The sequence below is a fragment of the Megascapheus bottae genome, chromosome 7, assembly GCF_031878675.1.
Source record: "Megascapheus bottae isolate mThoBot1 chromosome 7, mThoBot2.hap1, whole genome shotgun sequence".
Classification (NCBI taxonomy): domain Eukaryota; kingdom Metazoa; phylum Chordata; class Mammalia; order Rodentia; family Geomyidae; genus Megascapheus; species Megascapheus bottae.
The window spans coordinates 9649128-9674683 of record NC_143515.1 but is presented as its reverse complement, the minus strand read 5'-3'; the positions used below and the strand labels follow the sequence as shown (position 1 = coordinate 9674683).

Here is a 25556-nt window from a genome sequence, read left to right as displayed (position 1 = left end):
GGTTAAAGGATTTCAATAATCACAATTTCAATGTCCACTTAACTTTTCCAGTCAGTTGAAAATTTGATTTTACAGAAAATTTTCCTGAAATACTAGAGACATTACTGGTGCCCTCACCAAAAGAGCAAAAGGGGCAAAAGGTCTACTTCATTGGTTAAAGCACAAGAGTAAGACTTTTATCTCTAGCCTTACAAAAAAAGCAGGGCAGATTTCAAGAGTTGTCTGTTGGGCAGCAAGGAGTGTCTGGAGTCAGTGAGAAAGCCAGTCACAGAACCAAGCCCAGAGTACATGCATGAGAATCTCAGGGCAGAGCTGTGAATGGGGTGGACGAAGTCTTTCATCAAGCATTTTGGGTGATTCTCACGCATGCTGAAATTTTACAAGCACTGGCCAAGAGTCAAGCTGAATTTTCACTAAAATGTATCAGCCAACCTCTTTTCCAAGGATAAGTAAGCAGAAGAATAAGTTATTCTTCCAGTTCTTTTCTATTTCCCTACCCACAGAGGACAGAAAGGAGTCCTATAGTCTCTTCCTTTCTGATACTTACATTCATTGCCTCATTAGATTAACTAAATGAGAAATAGAAATTACTACTATAAACCATGAACTAAAGTCGAAGAGTGGCTGTGTAAGTTCACAATAAGCTAACCATGTAGAATTAAAATCAGGAAAGCCTGCTTTCCTGAGATATAGCTGAAAACTGTCCTCTTGATCACATCACCATCACCTGTCTGTTTTGTCATTCAGCCAAAATATCAGCTACTTAAATAGCAGGAAGAGAATTACCTGAATATTCCTCTGAAATCACAAAACAGCCAGGATTAGTGCTGTGTAGCCCAGGTTAGACTACACATTTGTTGACTCATTTAGCAAATAATGTCCACTACTTGACGCATATCATAAAGTATGAGGAAAGTTAGGCCACAGCTGAGTGTTTCCTACACTGAAGCATCCCTTGGAACCAGAAAATCCACATTAAAAATGGAAGAAAGCATCATCTATTTAGAAATGATAGAGCTCTTCTCCTCTTTACCTGTAGTCCAGGGCAGAAGTTGGAGGTATCATTAGGATTATTGTAATCATAGTCTTCAATGTCTTCATAGTGCTCAGTCTTGGCCTTCTGGCCCTGGGCCATCTTAAGAACCTAGACAACAAGAAAGAAAAAATGCAAAAAGCAATTTTTAGATAAGCAGCTACTGAATGAGGCTGGGGAAATCAAGCTTGATTTTTTTTTGTTTGTTTGTTTTGTTTTCCCAGTCCCAGGGCTTGAACTCAGGGCCTAAGCACTGTCCTTAGGCTTTTTCAAGGCTAGAGCTCTACCACTTGGTGCACAGCACCACTTCTGGCTTTTGCTATGTATGTGGTACCAAGGAATTGAACCCAGGTCTTCGTGCATGCTAGGCAAACACTCTACCACTAGGCCAAACTCCTGGCCCAAGCTTGATGTTTTTTAAATATAATTTTATTGCTATTAAAATATTGTACACATTTTTAAGGTCTGTCTCCTGTGTTATTCCTGTAAGTTTGCTATTAAAATACATTAAACAAACAAAAAATTATACACAGAAGATACCATTCATTTCGTAAGTCAGGTAAAGAGTACATTTCTTTTTTTTTGCCACCCCTGGAGTTTGAACTCAGTCTGGACACTGTCCTTAAGCTCTTTTGCTCAAGGCTAGCTCTCTGCCACTTGAGCCACAGCACCACTTCTGGCTTTTTCTGTGTATGTAATACCAAGGAATCAAACCCAGAGCTTCATGCATGCTACCACTAAATCACACTTATGGCCTTTGTTCTTTTAGTTTTTGGTCCACCATAAAGCTGAACTCAGGGCGCTGTCCTAAGCTCTTTTGCTCAAGGGTAGAACTCTACTACTTCCAGACACAGTACTACTGATTTTCTGATGGTTAATTGGAGATGAGAATCTCAAGAACTTTCCAACCTGGGCTAACTTCAAACTGTGATCCTCAGATAGCTAGGTTTATAGACATGAGCCACTGGCACCCAGTAGAACATTTCTCTTTTAGACAATGTTACCCCTTCCTTTGCTTTCCTCCAGTCTATTCTACTTGTCCTTTTCTACAAGTTGCACAGTTAATTTTCCATGTAGTGTATACTGAATATCATGATTGCATTTGTTTACCCTTCCTCCCTTCCTTTTTGTGCCCCTTTTGCCCACCTAAAAATGCAAAAAAAAAAAAAAAAAAAAAGAGCGAGAGAAAAATCAAACACTACCACCACCACTAACAACAATAAAATCCCTTGTTTCCATTTTCTGAAATTCATTTAGCTAAATTGTATTTTAAATGTTTAGAGGAGTTGATTGAGCGTAAGAATTGCACATAAGAACATGAGAAAGGGTATCAATGTATGTGAATTAATGCACCCTCTAACTGGCGAATATAATGTAACCCTTCTATTAATTACAATAAAAAATATATGAAAAAAAGAATTGCACATAAGAATCAAGTTGGATTCTTTTTATTTATTTATTTTTTGTAGTCCCAGAGCTTGAACTCAGGGCCTGAGCACTGTACTTGGGCTTTCTCAAGGCTAGAGCTCTACCACTTGAGCCACAGAACCATTTCCGGCTTTTTTTTTCTATGTACATGGCATCGAGGAATCGAATCCGGGTCTTTGTGCATGCTAGGCAAACACTCTTACCACTAGGCCAAAGCCGGATTCTTGTTTTTGTTTTTGTCGGTTGTGGGGCTAAAACTCTGGGCCTGGAGGCTGTCCCTAAGCTCTTCAGCTCAAGGCTACTGCCCTGCCCTTGGAGCCACAGCACCAGTTCCAGTTTTCTAGTGGTTGATTGGAGATAGAGTCTCTTGGTCTTGGGCTGGGAGTTTGGTTTAGTGGTAGAGTACTTGCCTAGCATGCACAAAGACTCAGGTTCAATTCCTAGGCACTATGTATATAGAAAAAGCCGGAAGTGGTGATGTGGCTCAAGTGGTAGGGCTCTAGCCTTGAGAAAGCCCAAGGACAGTGTGCAGGCCCTGAGTTCAGTCCCCAGAACTAGCAAAAAGAGTCTCTTGGTCTTTAGACTGGCTTTGAACCTTGATCCTCAGATCTCAGCCTTCTAGGATTACAGATATGAGCCACCACTCCCAGCTTCAAGCTGAATTCTTATGTTCAATTTCCTCCAATGTTAAAGCTAGATAACCCTGGAAAGTTATTTAATCTGAGCAAATTTCAACATCCTAGAGCAGGCCAGGGGAGCAGGGTTCAGAGCCTCTACTCAATAAAATGAACCAGGGGGGCGGGAGTTTGGCCTAGTGGTTAAAGTGCTTGCCTAGCATGCATGAAGACCCAGGTTCGATTCCTCAGTACCACATACATAGAAAAAAGCCAGAAGTGGTGCTGAGGCTCAAGTGGTAGAGCTCTAGCCTTGAGAAAAAACCCAAGGACAGTGCTCAGGCCCTGAGCTCAAGCCCAGGACTGGCAAAAAAAAAAATAAAATAAAATGAACCAGCCCACCTCCACTTCTGATTTGTATCTGTGTCTTCTATAGTTTTATTTATTTTGGGTTTTTTTTTTTTTTTTTTTTTTGCCATTCCTGGGCTCAGGGCTTGAGCATTGTCCTTTGTCTTTCTCAAGGCTAGCACTCTACCACTTGAGCCTCAGCACTACTTCCGGCTTTTTGCTATGTATGTGGTACCGACGAATCGAACCCAGGTCTTCGTGCATGCTAGGCAAGCACTCTACTACTAGGCCAAACTCCCAGCCCATATTGTTTTATTTGAAGAAAAAAATGAGTCCTTTACTAAAAGCAAAACTAAAGTCGTGAACCCCTGACTATGTATGCTTGTAGCTTTCTGCAAGTCAACTTGTTTTACTTAATTCCGATAGAAAACCTATCATCCCATTTTACAGGTAGCCTGACTCCTCATGGAGAGGCAAGCATTGTCTCTTACAGGGGACCCAGTGTTGTGCCAAGATTGTTCCATGTTCTGGGAATGACCCCCTCCCCCCCCTTGTTTAGGGCCCTTGTACTTGAACCCCAGGTGGTAACAGCTTGGTGCTCAGTGGTTAGACACCTGAGCTCTGATTCGACCAGTGGTTTGAGTTAAATAGCCAATCAGGTAATTGTACTTTCCCTATAAAAGCAGTGTAAAGTTCTTGCTCAGGGCATTTTCAGCGTTGCCGGCTGCTGGTACGCGGAGGCCCGAGTCTAGACGAGTAAATAAAACGACCCCTGCTTTTTAGCTTTGACTGTGCCCTCTGGTGGTCTTTTCGAGGTTCTAGGAATTCGGGTACAATACCAGCTTTTCCCCTAATTACATTCGGGGTCCTCTTTCTATCTCCTTGTGACTTATAGAACTGTTCTTTCTCTTTCAGCAATACTTAGTAGCCACAGCTGTTCAAATATTTGCAGGTCTTACAGCCCATGATTGGTACATAAAATGTATCTCTTAAGAAGGGAAAATGTAGTCAGAAGAATGCTCATTTACAGAACTACTTTTGATTATTCTAATATAGCTTATATTTCAAAACCAACTCCCCAAACTCACCATGCTTTTGTGGGGCTCAGGGGCTGAGGGAGGCAGTACTGGAGTTTGAACTCAGGGCTAGCCTCTCAATTGCCCAGTTTGCTTTGCTTGGCTGATATTCTACATAAGCCACAGCTCCGGTCTGGCTTTTTGTGAGTTAGAGATCAAGTCTCCTAGACTTTTCTACTTAGACTGGTATCAAAGCTTGATCCTCCAGATCTCAGTCTCCTGAGTAGCTAGGGTTTTGAAGCCACTGGTACCTGGCTTCAAAATTCCCAATGCTTTTGTAATAGAAATAAAAAGTACTAGACAAAAAATAATGGTGTTAAGAAAACAGGAGTTTCCAGGCCAAGAACATAGCCTAGTGGTAGAGTGCTCGCCTAGCATGCACGAAGCCCTGGGCTAGATTCCTCAGTACCATATACACAGAAAAAGCCAGAAGTGGTGCTGTGGCTCAAGTGGTAGAGCAGTGGTCTTGAGCAAAAAGTGTCCAAGGACAGTGCCTGGTGTCCTGACTTTTTTCTACTCTTCCTTCTATGACACAACTTCTAAGTCCCTCTCTACTTCTAACACTTCCTAGGCATTTGCTAACTTATCTCTAGCCAAACTTCTAATGATTATTAGTCCACTTACTAATGTGGCTCTGTGGAAGCCTGGGTATTTGGCTTCACACAGTGAAACTGAATCCTAAGGATAGCAAAAACTTGTGCTATACAATTAGGAGTTTCCAATTAGGAGTCAGGTACAATGGCTCACGTGTAATCCTGAGAGTCAGAGAATGGTAGGATAGTGGTTTGAAGACAGCCTGGGCAAAAAGTTTAGGACTCCCCAGCCAACCAATAAAAAGATGGGCATGGTTGTGCCATAAATATGACTCTATTCCAAAGCCAAAAGGGCAGGAGATATAGTTCAAGTGCCTTGCCTACAAAGCATAAGGCTCGAGTTCAAACCTTAGTAAAAATAAATGAATGCTGGGAAGAAAAAACAACAGAGAAACAAAAAAACAAGATCCTAGAGTGAAATAGTTTTCTTCTACCAATTTCACCTCTGGAAATGTCAATTACCATGGTGATTTATCTTAATAATCAACCTGATAGGTCTAGATGTCTATCAGTAAAGCCCATTTCTGGGTATCTATGGCAACTACACCGTGGACTCTGATTTAATCCATTGATGAAATTAAAATTTGAATAATCCATTGGGAGTTTGTAGAATTTTAGAAAGTAGGGCCTACTTGGAGAAGCAGGGCACTGAAGGAGTGCCTTTTCAGAGTATACCTTGTACTCTCCCTTTCTTGTCTGTCTCTCTGCTTCCTGGCCTGCAGGAGATGAATATCTATGCTCCATATCATTCAGCTGTATGCTCTGCCCAGAAACAATGGTGCCAGCTATGGAATATAAAGCTTTGAACCTTGAGCCAAGATAATCCTTTCTCTTTTAAATAGCTTTAGTCAGGTGTTTGCCACATTGATGAAAAACTGACTATGGGAGTCAGCCTAGTGGTAAAGTACTCGCCTAGCATGCACAAAGACCCGGGTTTGATTCCTCGGTACCACATACATAGAAAAAAGCCAGAAGTGGTGCTGAGGTTCAAGTAGAGCTCTAGCCTTGAGAAAGTCCAAGGACTCTGTTCAGGCCCTGAGGCCAGGCCCAGACTGGCAAAATAAATAAATAAATAAATTTATGAGGGTCAGACATTACAAAAGTGTGGCACTCACATTATCAGCCAGTTGATACTGCACAAGAGATTAATAGATACAAGAGCAACTGGAATGAACTGTGGAACCATCTTACCCTTATGCCTGGTTTGAGATGAAGCTGGACGAGAGTATCAATCTCATAGTGGAAATCTGTAGGAAGAGTGGTGGCTTTCCAGTTCTGGTTCTCCAACGTGGTCTTGGTCAAAACAGTGGCAACCTAGTCATTAAAAACAAGTTTTATAAAGCATTTGTGTCTTTTCTTTTTATTAAAGGATTGTGGGAAGGGTTTGGACAACAGTAGTCTATCATCTGAGATCTCATGGTCTGTGTATTATTTTTCAAGACATTATTTTTATTATTCCTGTGGTAGAGTCCGAGACTATTTCTCAATGGTCCTTTTAGGGGACCTCTTTGAGCCACAGCACCACTTTTCTAAAATCCCTTCTAAAAGAGGTACATAGAATAATTTCAGAAATCATAGCTGCTAATAATTCAAATACAGACCTTTGTTTTTCGAAAATACACATCGAAGTCAACATCATCATCAAAGTTAATTTCAAAGTCTTTCTTTGTACTCTTCTTTCTGTTCTCTGATTGAGATGTAGATTCTTCTGCAGAAATGAACATAGACGGCAATGCTGACCACCTCGCAACATGGCCCAGGCCACTTCCTCAGTTCACAGAATCTATTGTCAGCCTCGCTGAGCACAGGCAACACTTACAGCTGAGCGTCACCACAGCCAAGCATGCAAAGCTTGCTTAGAGGGCTGCTCTGCTTCCGTGTGCATTGACTTCCTAGGTCCTCTAAGACCCTGTGGTCACTCCCACTGTTGGAAAGCATGCTGACACTAAGAAGCAGCGTGAAATCGTGGGATTTCAGTACTCCTGACTCTAAGGTTATTTACTCTTCTCGGTAGGTCAACTTTTTTTTTTTTTTGTCAGCTGTGGGGCTTCAACCCAGGACTGGGCACTGTCCCTCAGCTTTTTTACTCAAGGCTAGTGCTGACCATTTTAAGCTATAGCTCTACTTTGGGTTTTCTAACTGAAAATAAGAGACTCATGGATTTTTCCTGCCCAGGATGGTTTTGAACTGTAATCATCAGATCTTGAGTATCTAGGATTATAGGTATAAGCCACCGGCACCCAACTCAGTACGTCAATTTTAACTGACCCTTTATACCAAGCCAGGAAAACTGGCCAAAATGGAGGCTGGCTCATTTCTACTTCTTCAGCTTGTATGCAGATGTAAAAGGACAGTGACTGGCACTTGGCTGACTGGCCAGCTGGTCAGCTACAACACCTGCCTATTCTCTTAAAAGTTCCACCTAGAAGTACATACGCTTGTGTCGAGGCCTAAATCGCCAGTGTTCTGGACCAGCCCACATCTTCATGGTCCGGGGACTGAAATAGGAATATTCTCCAGGTTTCATGGATAGAAAGGGACACATGGTGCCAATGTCTCCATCTCCAAGGGAAATCATTTCCGTCCTGTAATGCACACAAGTCACGTGTTTGTATTTACATGTAAAGAACACTACGATGTCAGTGGACATAGTAACTAATATTTCCTTTGCACAAAAGGAGCAGCATTTCTTAAGTAAGTTCAATATAAATCCTTCATTAACAATACCTTGGTTTTTACTTTTCCAGTAACTTTGCTTCTCTTTGTTTCATAACACATTCATATCTATACATTGGATTTTTTTTCATATACCTTTAACTGTAATTAATACACCAGATAGAAGGTGCATTACTTCACATACATTGATACCCTTTCTCATGTCTTGGTCCCCATTTCCCCCCCCCCACCCCTACCCTACACTGGATATTTTAAAGCACTTTATAAAGTGCCAATATTTTCACTTGGTAATGGAGTTAGAAAGAAATTAAGGTGTTTGTGTGTACTTATATTTCCTTTCTTCTGATTTCAGTTTTTTTTCCCTCCCAGAACTAGATTTGAACTCAGGGCTTTGTGCTTGCTAAGCAGGTACTCTAGTACTCTAATCTCTTGAGCTACATCTTTTTACTTCTTTTTTTTTTTTTGCCAGTCCTGGGCTTGAGCTCAGGGCCTGAGCACTGTCCTTGGACTTTCTCAAGGCTAGAGCGCTACCACTTGAGCCTCAGCACCACTTCCGGCTTTTTTCTATGTATGTGGTACCGAGGAATCGAACCCGGGTCTTCATGTATGCTAGGCAAGCACTTTAACCACTAGGCCAAACTCCCGGCCCCAATCTTTTTACTTCTGTTTATTTTCAGATAAAGTCCTAATACATTTTTTTTTTTTTTTGGCCAGGCCTGAGCACTGTCCTTGGGCTTTCTAAAGGCTAGAGATCTACCACTTGAGCCTCAGCACCACTTCTGGCTTTTTTCTATGTTTGTGGTACCAACCTGGGTCTTTGTGTATACTAGGCAAACACTCTACCACTAGGCTAAACTCCCAGCCCCAATACTTTTTACCCAGGTTGGCCTTGGACTGAGATCCTCATATCTCCTCTACCTTCCATGTTGCTGGGATTACAGGTATGCACTTTCATTCCTAGCTTGTCTTTGAGATAGGGTCTAGTGTTTTGCCAGATTGGACTTAAACTGCAATCCTCTCCTTTCTACTCCTGAACATCTGGGATTATGCACATGAACCACCACACTCAGCTCCCTTAGAAATTAAGTTTGAAGCCAGTGCAGGTAGCTCATGTCATAACCCTAGAAACTCAGGAAGCTGAGATCTGAGGATCATAGTTTCAAGTCAGCCTGGGCAGAAAAGCCTGAGATTCTTATCTCTAATAAACTACTCAGAAAAAACTGCAAGTGGCATTGTGGCTAAAGTGGTTGGCACTAGTCTTGAGTAAAAGAAGCTCAGGAACAACACCTAGGGCCAGAGTTCAAGCCCCAGGATTAGCAAAAAAAAAAAAAAAGGAAAAAAAAACCCAAAACTACACACACACATACCCCCCCACACACACACACACGAGAGCTGCTAAAACTGTTATTATAACTCTATAACTCCCTCTGAGTTACCTCCCTAATGTCTCTGACATGTGAAAATATAGTTTAAAAGAGGTGGGCTGGGAGTTTGGTCTAGAGGTAGAGTGCTTGCCTAGCATGCATGAAGACCCAGGTTCGATTCCTCAGTACCACATACATAGGAAAAAAAGCTGGTATGGCTCAAGTGGTAGAGCTCTACCTAGCCTTGAGATAGTCCAAGGACAGTGCTCAGGCCCTGAGTTCAAGTCCCAGAACTGACCAAAAAAAAAGTTCATCAGGGCCTGGAGTGTGGCCTAGTGTTAGAATGCTTGCTTAGCATGCATGAAGCCCTGGGTTCAATTCCTCAGTACCACATAAACAGAAATAGCTGGAAGTGGTGCCGTGGCTCAAATGGTATAGTGCTTGTCTTAAGCAAAAAAAGCTCAGGCAGTACCCAGGCCCTGACTTCAAGCCCCAGAACTGGCAAAGGGGGAAAAAATAAAAAAAAAAAGGCCTCTGAAAACTTCCCGGGACCCTGAGAGACTTACTGGCAGCTTTGGACCTGGCAGGGCTTCTTCCAGCTCTGGAATTCTTCACTATCCCCAGCTGGAGGAGAATGGTCTTCTTGTTCATCACTGGCATAAAAGTCCTCCTCCTGCCGTCCATCCAGGAAGTCCCTGGCTTCGTTCTCCTCAACCTCAGCGTCAATGTCAAATACCTGATCATTCTTCTTAAATTTGTCAACAAGAGCTGACACAGACTATAGGAACAAAGGAAGATTCTCTAGTTCTCATTCCTGTGATTGCCCAGCTCACCCCAGTTCACATTTCAGTTTCTAACTTCTCTCTCCCTGCCCCCCAGCTCCCAGAAAGAACCACTGCGCTCATGAGAGTAGTCACTGAGGAAGTTTACATTGTGCAGAACAGGATGAAGCTGTATTGTGTCAGGCACATTTTGTAAACCAGGAACCAGGAATCTGTATCCATTAATTGTATGTTTGGAAAAACCAGTTTTCCATGGTAACATTTCTTTTGGAAGTTGTAGTTAGTAGGTTAAAGGGGTCTTGCTAAAAATACACAGAAGAAGGCTTTACACATGACAACTTCTCAAGAAACTATGTACCAAGAGACTTAACTCCAAAGAGCCGGAAATGCTTTGAGCTTGACATTATCCTAAGACCAGAGGCAACTTGGATAACCACACTCAAGAGAAAAATCTAATAAAAAACAAAACAAAAAACAAAACAAAACAAAAACCCTGTCCATTAATAGGGAAGCAGAAGAAGGGACATAAGCTGACCTTAGAAACCATTCAATTCTAAGACAGTCCTTCTTGAGTTCACAACCCCACCCTGACCCACTCTCTATAGAAATGCCAAAGGAAATATTTTCTGTATTCATAGCTAAGTAAAAATGATGCCACAGTTTTGGTTCCCACTGGGTAGAACTAGTATTCGGCCATCTAACTGAAACCACGAACCACTGGAGAAATGCCCTGAGTCCAAAAGTAAACCACACCTCATTATGTGTTTCACTGTCCCATTTAGTAAACTGGAACCCAGCCAAGGAAGGGCAGAGTTGGCGATCTTCCACACACTGCTGCAAGGGTTCTGGAGGGACAGCAAACCAGAGATTAGAGGTGGATGAAGTCTATTCCTCTACAATGACGTAATGGGGAAAACAGGGATGAGAGGGATAATCTTCTCACTGTTCTCCAGCAGAAGCAATGCTGACTGGCCATCACCTTCTGTGGACCAGGCTGTTCCAGGGAAGCAAGCAAATGCACAGGTGCACACCACATTAGAGTCCGCTTATACACTGTAATTCCCAGAGTCAATAAAATGCTGGAGGAAAAACCTAATGCAGCTGGGTGCAGTGGCTCATGCCTGTAATTCCAGCTACTCTGGAGGCTGAGATCTGAGGATCAAGGTTCAAAGCCAGCCCAGGCACAAAAGGACCTGAGACTCTTATCTCCAATTAATCTCTAGGAAATGGGAAGTGGGGCTTGGCTCCAGGAGTAGGGTGGTAGCCTTGAGCTGAAGAGCTCAGGGACATTGCTCAAGCTGAATTTAAGCCCCACAACCCACACACACAAACAAAAACCCCTAACCCAGACACTGATAGCATTGATAGTTGGGAACCCCAAAACACTTCCTCTTAAAAGCACATGCAATACATAAGCATATAATGGTCCCTACTTTTACTCCCACACAAAACAAGTTCCAGATGACCTACCTCACAGATCAGAGCCCCAGGGAAAGGCTAAATTTGAGAAAAACAGACAGCTAGCACAAATTGAGGTAGAAACAGATGCTATAACATCTGTTTGGCCCTGCTCAAAGGGGGAAGACCAACTTCATTCAACACACAGGGAATCACAGGTACACGCAGGTGACACGCTGCAGATGCCTAGTCTTTACACCACGTTTCCCATCACAACATCTTCGGAAGATCCCCCGAGTCAAGGTGAAGAAGAATTTGGAAGGTGTTAAATATTTAGCAATTTGGCATTAAGTTGACTGACAGTAGGAACAGGTTGTTTCTTAACTGCTGCAAATCTTGGAAAACAATTTATTATTCCCCCTTTTCCTTAAGATTGCTTAGACTGAGAACAAGTAAAAAGTCCTTAAGTCAGGTGCCAGCGGCTGAAGCCTATAATCCTAGCTACTCAGGAGGCTGAGACCTGAGGATTCAGTGTGAACCCAGCCTGAGCAGGAAAGTCTAAGAGACACTTATCTCCAGTTTACCACCAGTAAATGGGAAGTGGTACCATGACTCAAAGTGGCAGAGGACTAGCCTTGAGCAAAAAAGCCCTGGGACAGCAATCAGGCCTTGAGTACAAGGCCTACAACCACCACCAACAAAAGGCCTCTCTGGCTAGATAGAGGTCTCTTTAAACCTCATTCCAAAATCCAGACTTACTAAAGAGAGCCTGACTATGGATGACCAGTGCTGACCAGTGGATGCTGGAGGTACAGAGGCCATAGAAACCAGGAAGCAATGACTAGCCTCTATACTGCAGAAGAAACTTCTAGCTCGTTTACACAAGTGACCTAAGCTAGATGCCAGTGTAATCTTACTCAAGAGACTGAAATCTAAGGATTGTGGTTTGAAGCCAGCTCAGGCAAGACTCACCACCAAAGAGCTAGAAGTGGAGGTGTGGCTCAAGTGGAAGAACACTAGCCTCGAGCAAAAAAGCTAAGGGACAGCACCCAAGCATTCAAGTTATGGTGCTGGTGTGTACAGACATGGACAGGGACATGGACACGGACAGAGACACGGACACACACGTGACCTAAATCTGTGGGTGGTAGGTGGAGCGCATTTGTATTCCCAACCTTAGAGGTTAAACCGGGAGAATCTTGAGTTTGAGGCTAATCTCGGCTATATAGTAAGACCCTGTCTCAAAAAAAGAAGAAAATGCCAGGCTCTGGTGGCTCATGCTTGTAATCCTAGTCTACTTGAGAGGCTGAGAACTGAGGAATGAAATTCAAAGCTAGCCCAGGCAGGAAAGTCCATGAGAACTGTATCATAGTTAAATGTACCTTTTAAATCTGTCATTTCTACAGAACCTAAATCTGGTAACTCAAGTGGTTCTTCAGAGGAGAGGATCTGGACATCAGAAGGAAAAAGTAGCTCGCTTCTATAGTCCTGGCAGTGAAGGGTGGAGAGAAATACTCCCGCTGTGCTGCACTCATCAAATGAAGCTGCAGTCTTCTGAAACATGGGATCAACCTGAGTACAAAAAGAAAGGGAATCAAGGAATCATGGTAGGCAATGGAAGAAATGCAAACTCTCAAGCATTAGACCCTGCTCATCTGCAGGTATATCCACGGGGCTGCACATAATCAAAAAGGGGAGAGGCTGTCTCATCCATCATAAGGGTTGGATAGATAAACTTATCTTTTCCAAGCTGTTCACTGTGAAAAGCATACACTGTATCCACCCCATTTATTATTTACAATGCATGGTATCCTTTTTCTGATCTCCTTCCACAAGTCACTGTTCCTAAGAGGCCAGGTATAAAATGCCCACTGTGGAAGTGGCACATGTGGCACATGTATGTAATCCTAGCTACCTGATAAGCTGAGATCCTCCAAGTTCAGACAGTCCAGGCAGGAAAGTCTGTGAGAATTAAGAACACCGGTGATCTCCCATTACCTTCCTCCCAAAAGTTAACCAGTTACACATTCCCACTTGTTTAGAGACCTTTACAGAGAAGTTTATGTATATAGACCCAAACTCAGCATTTCAGAGTTCACATGGAAACTGCATTATGACCCATATTAAATCTGAAAACACTAAAAAATAATTTCCCCTTTTTAAAACTTTGGCAATATTGAAGCATTTTTATTTAGTTTGTTACCAGATAGGGTCTTGCACTTTTGTCTGGGTCAGACTTAAAACAGCTATCTTCCTCCTTTGCCTCTAAAGTATGTAATCCCAAGCCTGGCTTGGTTTTAAAGGAAGGGTGGTACTGGAGTATGAACAGGGCCCCATATTTGCTAGGCAGGTGCTCTACCACTTGGGTAATCTGCCAGTCCTGGCTTGTTTTTGCTTTTCTGAGATAGGATCTTGCTAACTTTTTTTTCTAAGCTGTTAATGAATCTCTATCTTCTTTTTTTTTTTTTTTTTTGCCAGTTCTGGGCTTGAGCTCAGGGCCTGAGCACTGTCCTTGGACTTTCTCAAGGCTAGAGCTCTACCACTTGAGCCTCAGCACCACTTCAGGCTTTTTCCTGTACATGTGGTACCGAGGAATTAAACCCGGGTCTTCATGCATGCTAGGCAAGCACTTTAACCACTAGGCCAAACTGAATCTGTATCTTCTTATCTCTGCCTCACAAGTAGCTAGGATTAAAGATATGACCTACCATGCCCAACTATTTCTTCACTATTGTCTAGAACTATATTGTGTCTATGTGAGGACAGTGGTTCTTTCAAGCAGATCAGTTATAGTCCAGAGTAAATCAATGGAAAAATGGATTATCATTGACAGTACAGTTTAGATAGATGAAATCTTTTTTTGGTGGGTCATGGTGCTTGAACTGGTCTGGGTGCTGTCCCTGAGCTCTTCAGCTCAAGACTATTGCCCTACCCTTGAGCTAAGCCCCACTTCCGTTTTCTAGAGGTTAATTGAAGAGTCTCAAGTCCTTCTGTGTCCAGGCTGGTTTTGAACCTTGATCCTCAGATCTCAGCCTCCTGAGTAGCTAGGGTTACAGGTGTGAACCACTGCACCTGCCCAAAAGATGAAACTTTTGAGTCCAAGGTTCAGAGCAAAGAAGTGTCAGTCAGGGTGTGGAAATATGACTTAGTGGCAGAGTGCTTGTCTAGCATGCATGAAGCCCTGGGTTCCATTCCTCAGTACCACATAAACAGAAAAGGCCGGAAGAGGCTCTGTGGTTCAAGTGGTAGAGTGCTGGCCTTATGCACAGAGAGGCTCAGAGATAGAGCCCAGGACCTGAGTTCAAGCCCCACAGTCAAAGGTCAGGGCAAACAGCCTAGGCAGGAAAAGTCTATGAGATTCTTATCTTCAATTAACTACCAGAAACCCAGAAGTGATGCTGTGGCTCAAGGTGATAGAGTGCCAGGACTTGAGCTGAAGAGCTTAGGGACAAAGCCCCGGTCCAGAGTTCAAACCCCACCAACAAAATAAATAAATACATAAAATGTTTCAAATTTTAAACACTAATAATCCTCCCCCTTTTTAACTCTTCCATGTGTTGCACTATTAGTATAAATTGACAGCAGATCCCTTCCAGGATTGGAGCTCATGATATTTCTTCATGATTCTTGATGTCTTTTCTTTTTGTGGGTTATGGGGCTTGAACTCTGGGCCTGGGTGCTGTGTTTAAGCTCTTTAGCTCAAGGTTAGTGCTATACCCATTGAGCCACAGTCCCATTTCCAATTTTCTAGTGGTTAATGGGAGATAAAGAGTCTCACAGAGTTTAGTGCCTGGGCTGGATTTGAAACGAGATCCTCAGATCTCAGCCTCCTGAGTAGCTAGTATTACAGGGACAAGCCCACCATGCCTGGCTTGTGACTTTTGATTTCACTTGACATAACATTCCACAGTCTATAATCACAGGCTTACAGAACATAACACTCACAGCTAACTTTCCTCAGAGCCACAGGAGAAATTAGCACAGGCCTGGGAAAGTCAGCTTTTTTCAGAATCACATCTGATAAGAAAGAAATGGCTGGAAAACAGAATTTCCAGTCGTCTTATACTTAATAATTCCTGATTAATTTGAACATTTCAATACAGAACCAAAAGAAAAAGCAAGAATGACAGCGGATTAAATTCCAGATTACCTGTTAAATGGGAAAACAAAGAGAACTGGTGGAGGAAAGGTAAGATAAGAAAAGAAAGAAAGGATTTTATGGATCCCTAAAATCAATAACATCACTTCAAGTGTGTTTAGCATATTACCATATATAAAGCTTCTTGACATTAACTGATCCACTAATACAAAACTCAATGTGGATGAGATCAGTTTCGCCTGTTTTTCCAGTAAACAGAAACAGAGTACTTTCCCAAGTGACATAGCTAACACAAGGAACCAGGATATGAACTTTATACCATCTACCTATACAGCCAGTGTGCACATATAATAGGAAAATAATACAACATCTTATATCAGGCCAGCAGTAAAATGTTTGCCTAACATGCATGAAGTCCTGGGTTCAATTCCTCAGTTCCACATACACAGAAAAACCAGAGCTGTGGTACCATGGCTCAAGTGGTAGAGCACTAACCTTGAGAAAGCTCAAGGTCAGTGCCCAGGCCCTAAGTTCAAGCCCCAGGACAAAAAGGGGGGGGGGGAAGGAGAGGGGGGAAAAAAAAGAAAAGAAATTCTGCCTGGGCTGACCTCAAACCACAAACCACCCAATCTCAGCTTTCCAAATAGCTTGAATTATAGGCATGAGTCACAGCCTTCAACTCTGAGAATCTTCTTATATACACCCCAGAATTTCACACATGTGAGTTTACCGACAGCCCTAAAAACATTGGTTTATTTCCTTTTTTGTCCTGAGGCATGAACTCATGGCCTGGGTGCTGTTCCTGAGCTTCTTTTTCTCAAAAAATAGCGCTGTTCCACTTGATTCATAGCTCTACTTCTGGCTAAGAGTCTCTCAGACCTTCCTACTCAGGCTGGCATTGAACAATGGTCCTCAGATCTCAGCCAGCTGAGTAGCTAGGATCTCATCCCAGAGTAGCTAGGAGTATAAACATGATGCGGGTAGGGGCAGTCATGGGGCTTGAACTCGGTCTGGGCACTGGTCCTGAGCTCTTCTGCTCAAGGCTACCACCCTACCCTTGGGCCTGGGCACTGTCCCTGAGCTCTTCAGCTCAAGGCTACTACCCTACCTTTGAGCCAAACCCCACTTCCCATTTTCTGGAGGTTAATTGGAGATACGAGTCTAGGGTCCTTTTGTACCTGAGCTGGTGTTGAACCTTGATCCTCAGATCTCAGCCTCCTGAGTAGCTAGGATTACAGGTGTGAGCCAGTATGCCCAGCTTTATTTCCTATTTTTATGTGGCACTCTGAGTTTGAACTCAGAGGCTTGTGCAGGCCAGGCAGGCACTCTACCACTTAAGCCATACCTTTTCACTTTCTGCAGTTTGTTAATAAGAGTCTTATTTTTTGCCTGGGCCAGCCAGAACCACCGTCGCCCTATTCACACTTTCCAAGGAGCTGGAATACCAGGTAAACACCACTATGCCTAGTTTTTGTTTTTTTAATTGGTTGAGATGGCGTCTTGGAACTTACTGTGTCTGGCTAGGCTTGAACTATGACCCTACCAATCTGTCTCTCAAGTAGCTAGGATTTCAAGTGTGCCATCTTACCCAGTTAAAAACACTATTTTCAAAAACAAAATCATTACACTATTTACTTTAAACTAACAATGCTTGTTAACTAAAGCTAGTGAATGCTCTACCACTTGAGCCACAGAGCCATTTCCAGCTTTTCTATGTATGTGGATCAAACCAGGGAATTTGTGCATGCTAGGCAAGGACTCTACCACTAGGCTAACCTTCCAGCCCTACTTATTAACATTCTTTTTTTTGGGGGGGGGACGGCCAAGGAGTTGGCTCATACCTATAATCCTAACTACTCAGAAGGTCAGTTCAGGCACAAAAGTACAAAAGGAGTAGATACTCTTATCTCCAATTAACCTCCAAAAAATGGGAAGTGGGGCTTGGCTCAAGGGTAGCTTTGAGGTGAAGAGCTCAGGGACAACGCCCAGGCCCAGCAGTAGGGTGAAAGCTTTGAGCTGAAGAGCTCAGGGAGAGCACGGAGGCCAAATTCAAGCCCCATGACACACACACCTCCAAAAAAACAAGAGAGAAAGAAAGAAAAAAAAATTCTTGGCTACCACTTGAGTCACAGCGCCACTTCTAGCTTTTTCTGTTTATGTAGCATTGAGGAATCAAACCCAGGGCTTCGTGAATGCTGGGCAAGCACTCTACCACTAAATCACATTACCGACTTTAACAAGCAATCTTAATGTATTTCTTAGGCCCTACTAGAAAATAAGGCTGCTTGAAAGACCACTTAGCTTCAAATACTAGCTCCTATACTAGATATATTATCTTGGGCATATTACTTAATAGTTTTGTGCTTTGGTTTCCTCTTTACTAAAGTAACAAGGACACCTTGAGGACTATGAGAGTTAAAACAGTATAAGCTCAGGAAAGCACAATAAACATTATCATCACCTCTGCCACATATACTTGGAAATTAAATGTTTGGTCATCAGATTTTCAATCTCTTTCAATCATTATAAAGCTAAGGAATGATAGTGACGGATACCAGGTGAGTAGTTTACTTCCTGAGTCTTGAACAAGTACAGACTGGCAAGGCAGGCTTAGCTTTGCTAAGTCTGAGCTCCTGAGGATCTGAGACGATAGTATGCATATACTTCCTCACCTCACACTTTCTCTCTGCTTCAGAGACATTGAGGTTGTTTATATTCTGCTCAATGGTTTTGTTTGAATGCTTCTTCTTTGGCTTTGGGGCCTTTTTGGTTGTTCTTGTTTCAGTAGCACTTCCATCTGCAAGAAAGATTAAGACCATGTACTGTAAGAACTGCTCAGAAGGGGCCAGGAGTTTGGCCTAGTAGTTAAAGTGCTTGCCTAACATGCATGAAGACCCGGGTTCGATTCCTTGGTACTACATATAGAAAAAAGCCGGAAGTGGTGCTGAGGCTCAAGTGGTAGAGCTCTAGCCTTGAGAAAGTCCAAGGACAGTGCTCAGGCCCTGAGCTCAAGCCCAGGGCTGGCAAAAAAAAAAAAGAACTGCTCAGAAGCAAGTGACTGATTTTACTAATTCAAGTTCTACAATACCTAAAGGAATGGCCTCAATTTAAACATGTAAAATTCTCTTAAAGGAGAGGAAAAGGAAAAGGAGGGGGAAGAAGAAGCAAATAAAACAATTATCATGAATAATGATTTCTCTGCAATGTCATGTTTTCAATTACATGATATAACTGACTTTTTATGACTCCAATGTCACTCAAATGACTACTTGAGAATACACGAAAATAAGCGCCGTAAGTCCAGATCCCAACCCACATACCTGCATCATGGCTTTCTACTTCATCCAGAGCTGGTGCATCTTTGCCCAGCCCCCCAAGGACTCTGTATACATCAGCATGGACAGCATCCACGCGCACAGCATAGATCTTGGTGCTGGCATCCAAGGTGCCAGCAGCCACCTAGTCAAACAAGTAGAGCTATATTCATGAGTATGCAGAAAGAAAGCAGTACTAAATAAGCAGAATCTAGCAAGTCTCATAAATGTTTACCTGTTCCTAGAAAAACAAAGTAACAGATGCCCATAAAACTGATGGGAAATAAACATATCTCTCTCCTCTGCATTTCATCAGTTAAAGAAAGTAAAACAACTATTGCAATGGGAAAGTATTTGCAGAATTTCACTGGTTTATGCTAAGCATCAGAAATACTTAAAATTAAGTCACATGTAAGAGAAAATGCATATCCTTCTTACTTTAAAGTTTGTTGGTTCTGTGTCCTTTTGTTTAAGAATCTCTGACATAAAATCAATCAAGTGCAAGCCAAAAGCATTCTTGGTAGTGATTTTCTGAAAACAGAAAATTGTAGAAAGGTTTGTTATTTAGTTTTGGCTCTCAAAAATAATGCTACACTGAACAGAGGAAGGTAAGTTTCTATATAAGAATACCCAAGCATTACCACTGATCTCAATTCCTACCCACACTTAGCAACAGAGTCAAATCTACACACATACTTTACTCTTTACAGTCTAAAGAGTAAGAACACAGTTACTGAGTACTCACAATGCACTGGCCCCGCTCTAATTACTATACATGAAGGGATTCAATCATACTCAGAACAATCTATGAAACAGATACTATTCTTATTGCCACTTTATGGGAAGGAGCCTGTGGTAGGCAGGTGAGTGACTTTTCAATCATCTGACCTATAAGAATCAGAGCTCCAAAATTTATACCACTTTACCTCTATAGATTACTGTGGGTAGCAGGCCACCTGTAAGGAGGAGCACCAAAGATGCTTATAGAAGTACACTAAATATACCAGCATTAAGAAGCAACACCGGGGAATAAAATAATTATCACACACCCTCCACAGAAAAAAGGAGCTAGTTTCCCATGATTCTAGCTGGCCAGTGGTTCATGCCTACAATCCAGCAACTCAGGAGCCTCAGTGACAAAAGGATCTTGAGTTCAAGGCCACCTGAGCTAACAGATGGAAAAAATCTTCAAAATTAAATCAGCAAATACTCACATTTTCAGTAGATAGTTTGATACAGGTGGAGTAATGCTCTGTAATCTGTGTGTTTGTAAATTTAGAGATGGCAGTGGAAACATCAGTACTCCTAAATGGACAGCAAAAACAAAAACTTTAGCAAGAATCCACAATATGACAACTTTTCAGAACCAAAGTATATAAAATTATTATGGGGCCAAGAGTTTGGCCTAGTGGTAGAGTGCTTGCCTAGCATGCACAAAGACCGGGGTTCGATTCTTCAGTACCACATACATAGAAAAAGCCAGAAATGGTGATATGGCTCAGTGGGAAAGCTCTAATCTTGAGAAAGCCCAAGGACAGCGCTCAGGCACTGAGGTCTAGCCCTGGGAATGGCAAAAAAAAAAAAAAAAAAAAAAAAAAAAAAAATATATATATATATATATATATATACACATATAATGCCAGCACCCACAAATGCAAGATTCACTTACCTGATAGAGGAGGGGGAGGCTAACAGACAAGGTGAGTCTGTGCTGAACTGCAGGTCAAAGGCCCTGGAGCGCCTTCGCTGCATTCGCTCCTTTTCATCATCATTCTGAGGAAAGTCTTCAAGGACTGGGGTCCCAGGAGTACTCAGAGGGGCCTTCCTGGGCAATGGTATTGAGAACATCGGTTCTGAAGGTGAGGCAGCACTACGGGAGCGTTCACGGGTCTCTGAAGAGTTATTCATTGTGGCTGGCAACAAAAGAATATAACACTTGCTTAAGAAACACTCAACAGGCCCGGCCTGGTAGCTCACACCTGTAATCCTAGCTACTCAGGAGGCTGAGATCTGAGGATTGAGGTTCAAAGCCAGCTCGGGCTCTAAAGACCATGAGACTCTTACCTCCAATTAACCACCAGAAAACTGCAAGTGGTGCTCAAAGGATATACCGCTAGCCTTGAGCTGAAGAGCTCAGGGACAGTGCTCAGGCCAAGTTCAAGCCCCATGACCAACAAAAAAGAAAAAGAAAAAAGAAGCATTCAACAGAACATTTCCTAAATTTAAAGGAATTTAAGGCTGGCACCGGGTGGAGGCTCACTGCAAGCTCCCTAATAAGATCTTCTCTGTCTTTAACAGATGTTAGACCTTCTAGAGTTTAGGTTTCTTGGGTAAAGATAGAGCACAGGTGATGATACAAATTAATCAGTAAAAAGTCAAACTACAGGTAAGACTCAAGTGGAGCAAGAAAGGCAAATGAATGGTAGAGTGCTTGCCTAGCATGCATGAAGCCCTGGGTTCAATTCCTCAGTACCACATACACAGAAAAGACCAGAAGTGGTGCCGTGGCTCGAGTGGTACCGCTGACTAGCCTTGAGCACAGAAAAGCTCAGGGACAGGCCCAGGCCCTTAGTTTAAGCCTCACAACTGGCCAAAAAAAAAAAGTCTGTTGTGGTGGTTCATGTCTGCAATCCCAATACTTGTCAGGAAGACCTTGAGAGCATCATAGTTTGAGGACACAAGAGCAAAAAAACTGGCACCCTCAACTTAATTCAGAAAGAAAGAAAGGAATCCCTCTAGCTATCATGATGAGACAAAAAGAAATGAAAATGGCCCCTTTCTGGGCTGGGAGTTTGGCCTAGTAGTAAAGTGCTTGCCTAACATGCATGAAGAACATGCATGTTTGATTCCTCAGTACCACATACATAGAAAAGCTGGAAGTGGTGCTGTGGCTCAAGTGGTAGAGCTCTATCCTTGAGGAAAGCCCAAGGACAGTTATCAGGCCCTGAGTTCAAACCCCAGGACCAGAAAAGAGAAAGAGAGAAAGAGAGAAAGAGAGAAAGAGAGAAAGAGAGAAAGAGAGAAAGAAAGAAAGAAAGAAAGAAAGAAAGAAAGAAAGAAAGAAAGAAAGAAAGAAAGAAAGAGGAAAATGGTCCGTTTAGAAGCATAAGTATGTAAACAAATTAATTAGTGCCAGATAAACAAGGTACTGCAAGAGAGGATAGAGCATGAGTAAACTGTCTTTTGTAGGTGACAGATCAAATGAGATGATGACTGAGCACTGACCACTGGATTTACAACCTAGAGGTAACTGAAGATCTTTACATTTGTATTTTCCTAGAGCAGTGGAGGGAAAAGTGGATCTGGAATAGCTTGAGGATGGAACAACAGGAAGTGGAGACAGCAAATGCAGATCCGGTTTTCAAACACTTCTGCTATGAAAAGGAGGAAGGAGCCATGATGAAAGGAGTTGGGGGACCGGGAGTTTGGCCTAGTGGTTAAAGTGCTTGCCTAGCATGCATGAAGACCCGGGTTCGATTCCTCGGTACCACATACATAGAAAAAAGCCGGAAGTGGTGCTGAGGCTCAAGTGGTAGAGCTCTAGCCTTGAGAAAGTCCAAGGACAGTGCTCAAGCCCTGAGCTCAAGCCCAGGACTGGTAAAAAAGAAGAAAAAAAAAAAAAAAAAAAGAAAGGAGTTGGGAGATCAAGAAATTAACTCCAGCCCCCGAAATTAATTTTTAACATGACAAACCATTCTGTAACAAATTACCTCAAATTTAGTATTTAAAACAACACACATCAGGCTGGGAGTTTGGCCCAGTGGTAGAGTGCTTGGCTAGCATGCACGAAGACCCAGATTTGATTCCTCAGTACCACATACATAGAAAAAAGCTGAAAGTGGTGCTGTAGCTCAAGTGGTAGAGCTCTAGCTTTGAGAAAGCCCTAGGACCCTAGGACAGTGCTCAGGCCCTCAGCAAAAGCCCTAGGACTGGCCAACACACACACACACACACACACACACACACACACACACGCACGCACACACACACACATGTTTTTCTTGAGGGTCTGGAGGTTGCAAGTCTCAAATCAAGATGTTATAAGGTAACACACCTTATGGTTTATAGGAAAAGAAACAAAAGATCCCTAGAAAGAGATGAACTCAGAGAACTTCCCAAGAGGGAAAGTTTCCAAATTTAAGAACCAGAATACTTTGCTTTAAATCTCATTCCATCACTTACTAGCTGGAGACACTTTAAATGAAAGAACCCAAACCTGATAAGGAGTATAGTTCAGTGGTAGAACACAAGGCTCTGTGTCTGATCCTCGGCAGTTTAAGAAAAAATTTTGAAAAGAATGCACAAATTGGCCACTATATGGCCTAGTGATAGAGTGTTTGTCTAGCATGCATGAAGCCCTGGGTTCCATTCCTTAGAACCACATATACAGAAAAGGCTGGAGTAGTGCTGTCGCTCAAGTGGTAGAGTTCTGGCCTTGAGAAAACCCAAGGACAGGAATTGATACAAAGAAAAAATATATATATACAATATGATATACTTTATGAAAACACATTTACAAAATAAGACTGGGAATGTAGCCCCGTGGTAGAGAGCTTGCCTGGCATGCACCAGGCCCAGGGTTTGATCCCCAGCATCACTAAATGATGGGCTACATGAAGGGAGGTGAATAGGAAAGGGAAATAGGGGGCCAGGAGCATGGCCTAGTGACTGTGTGGATGTGGGCACTGCAGGGTAAGGAAAAGAACTAAATTTTTAAAGAGACTAACAAAAATGGGAAGCATTCAGGGCCAGGAGTTTGGCCTAGTGGTTAAAGTGCTTGCCTAGCATGCATGAAGACCCAGGTTCGATTCCTTGGTACCACATATAGAAAAAAGCCAGAAGTGGTGCTGAGGCTCAAGTGGTAGAGCTCTAGCCTTGAGAAAGTCCAAGGACAGTGCTCAGGCCCTGAGCTCAAGCCCGGGACTGGCAAAAAAAAAAAAAAAAAAAAGGGAAGCACTAAAGGAGGAACTTGTCAAAGGAAATACAAGTTGGGAATTACAGGCATGTTTTAATTCTTCAAAACAGTATGGATTATTCACTTAACAGCATTCAAAATACTTCCTCGTAGCTCCTTCTTTGTCTCACACTATTTTTCAATCTCTTGGGTCTGGTTTTCATCCTTACTACTTCATGAAAACAATCTTGTCATCATCAATTCCCACATTCTTACAAGCTCTGGTCACTTCTCTGGCCTCATCTCTGGAGACTCAGGAGCATTTAGAACAGCTGATGCTCCCTTCCTTCTATACACACACTTGACTTCTATCATATCCCTCTCAAGTTTTTGCAGCACGTCTTTCTTTGCCCAGCCTTTAAATATTGGTCCTGAGTATATTTACTACAAGGTCTTTCTATACTCTTACCAGTTCCCAAGACTTTATAATTTATGATGACAATGATGCTATGGTAGTACACATCTTTTTTTTTCTTATTCACATGTTACTTCCAAACTTTTACCCAACTGGCTGATTCCTTCACCCAAACATCTCTATATCTTTTTTTTTTTTTTTTGCCAGTCCTGGGCTTGGACTCAGGGCCTGAGCACCTTCCTTGGGTTCTTTTTCTCAAGGTTAGAGCTCTACCACTTGAGCCTCAGCACCATTTCTAGCTTTTTTCTATGTAGGTGGTACCAAGCAATCGAACCCTGGTCTTTGTGCATGCTAGGCAAGCACTCTACCACTAGGCCAAACTCCCAGCCACATCTCCGTATCTTAACCAAAATGTAACTCAAGTTTCCAAATCTCTTACCAAGTAAGGCGAACAGGCCCTACATGTCTAACCTCATTCAGTGAGCTTAATAACAATGCTCTAGTTCAGTTCTACCCAAACCAGGCTCCTTTCTGTCTTCTCATTTTTATACATGCTTCTGCCTCAAACATGTTCCTAAGCCTCTGCTTAAATCTCTTTCCTAAGTCCCTAATCTATGGAGCCCCTCACACTCTACTAGCATCAGCCACAACCCTGAAGTCTTCCCTTCCTGCATCTCCAATGAGTTGGTGCAACTTCTGTCTCCCCAAGTCAAGACTGCTGTTACAAAAAAGATGAGGCTATGAAAAGAAAATCTTAAAACGGAGTTTCAAGATTAAAAACGAAAGATTAGTGACCTTGGAAAGAGAACACACGATCTTAGAGGCTGACAGGTGACCAGCCTATGTGAAGATAAACATAGCCCACCAAGAGAAATGCAGCAGGGACCAGAATGTGGCTTAGTGGCAGAGTGCTTGCCTAGCATGCATGAAGCCCTAGGTTCGATTTCTCAAGAATCACATAAATAGAAAAAAGCTGGTGGTGCTGTGGCTCAAGTGATAGAGTGCTAGCCTTGAACAAAAAGCTCAAGGACAGTGTCCAGGCCCTGAGTTCAAACCTCAGGACCAACAAAAAAAAAAACCAAAACAACAACAAAAAGCAGCAGCATACTCAGTAAAAAAAAAAAGTGTCTAAAAAGAAATGTACTCATCATCTGACTTACAAAATGGTAACTAATCTGTACATTACCTTTATAATAAGTTAAATTTAAAAAAAAAATCCCACCAAGGTCATAGATGCCATGAGATTATGGAATCCCAAGGATTGAAGAAAGTCTTAAGTGACTTCATTAAGTGAATAGACAAGAGTGCTTGGAACAATAGATCATGAAACAAAACTCTAGACTCACGGGTTAACAGGACCTATATTCATTTTCACATTATAATTCTCTAAACTGGGCTCAAGACACTTGCTGACCAGGTGACCTCAATCCTGTAGGCTGTACATAGGGACAGGACTTTCTCAGAGACAATCTCGGTAGGTATTTAAACCCCAAGGGCTACTGCTGTCCTTCTCACCCTAGAA

At 42.5% G+C, this 25556-nt stretch overlaps 1 protein-coding gene across 1 annotated transcript in view; it reads right to left on the bottom strand.

Moving 5' to 3' along the window:
- Positions 1–25556, bottom strand: part of Ncaph (non-SMC condensin I complex subunit H) — a 37536-nt gene that overhangs the window by 11264 nt on the left and 716 nt on the right. The window contains exons 2-13 of the mRNA XM_090336105.1: positions 20395–20638; positions 19940–20030; positions 19164–19256; positions 18732–18870; positions 18084–18208; positions 12695–12884; positions 10668–10759; positions 9699–9910; positions 7529–7677; positions 6694–6800; positions 6284–6406; positions 1034–1144 (exon numbers count right to left, since the gene is read on the bottom strand). Coding sequence (XP_090192231.1) covers positions 1034–1144; positions 6284–6406; positions 6694–6800; positions 7529–7677; positions 9699–9910; positions 10668–10759; positions 12695–12884; positions 18084–18208; positions 18732–18870; positions 19164–19256; positions 19940–20030; positions 20395–20638 — 1676 coding nt within the window. The remainder of the gene's footprint in view (positions 1–1033; positions 1145–6283; positions 6407–6693; positions 6801–7528; positions 7678–9698; positions 9911–10667; positions 10760–12694; positions 12885–18083; positions 18209–18731; positions 18871–19163; positions 19257–19939; positions 20031–20394; positions 20639–25556) is intronic.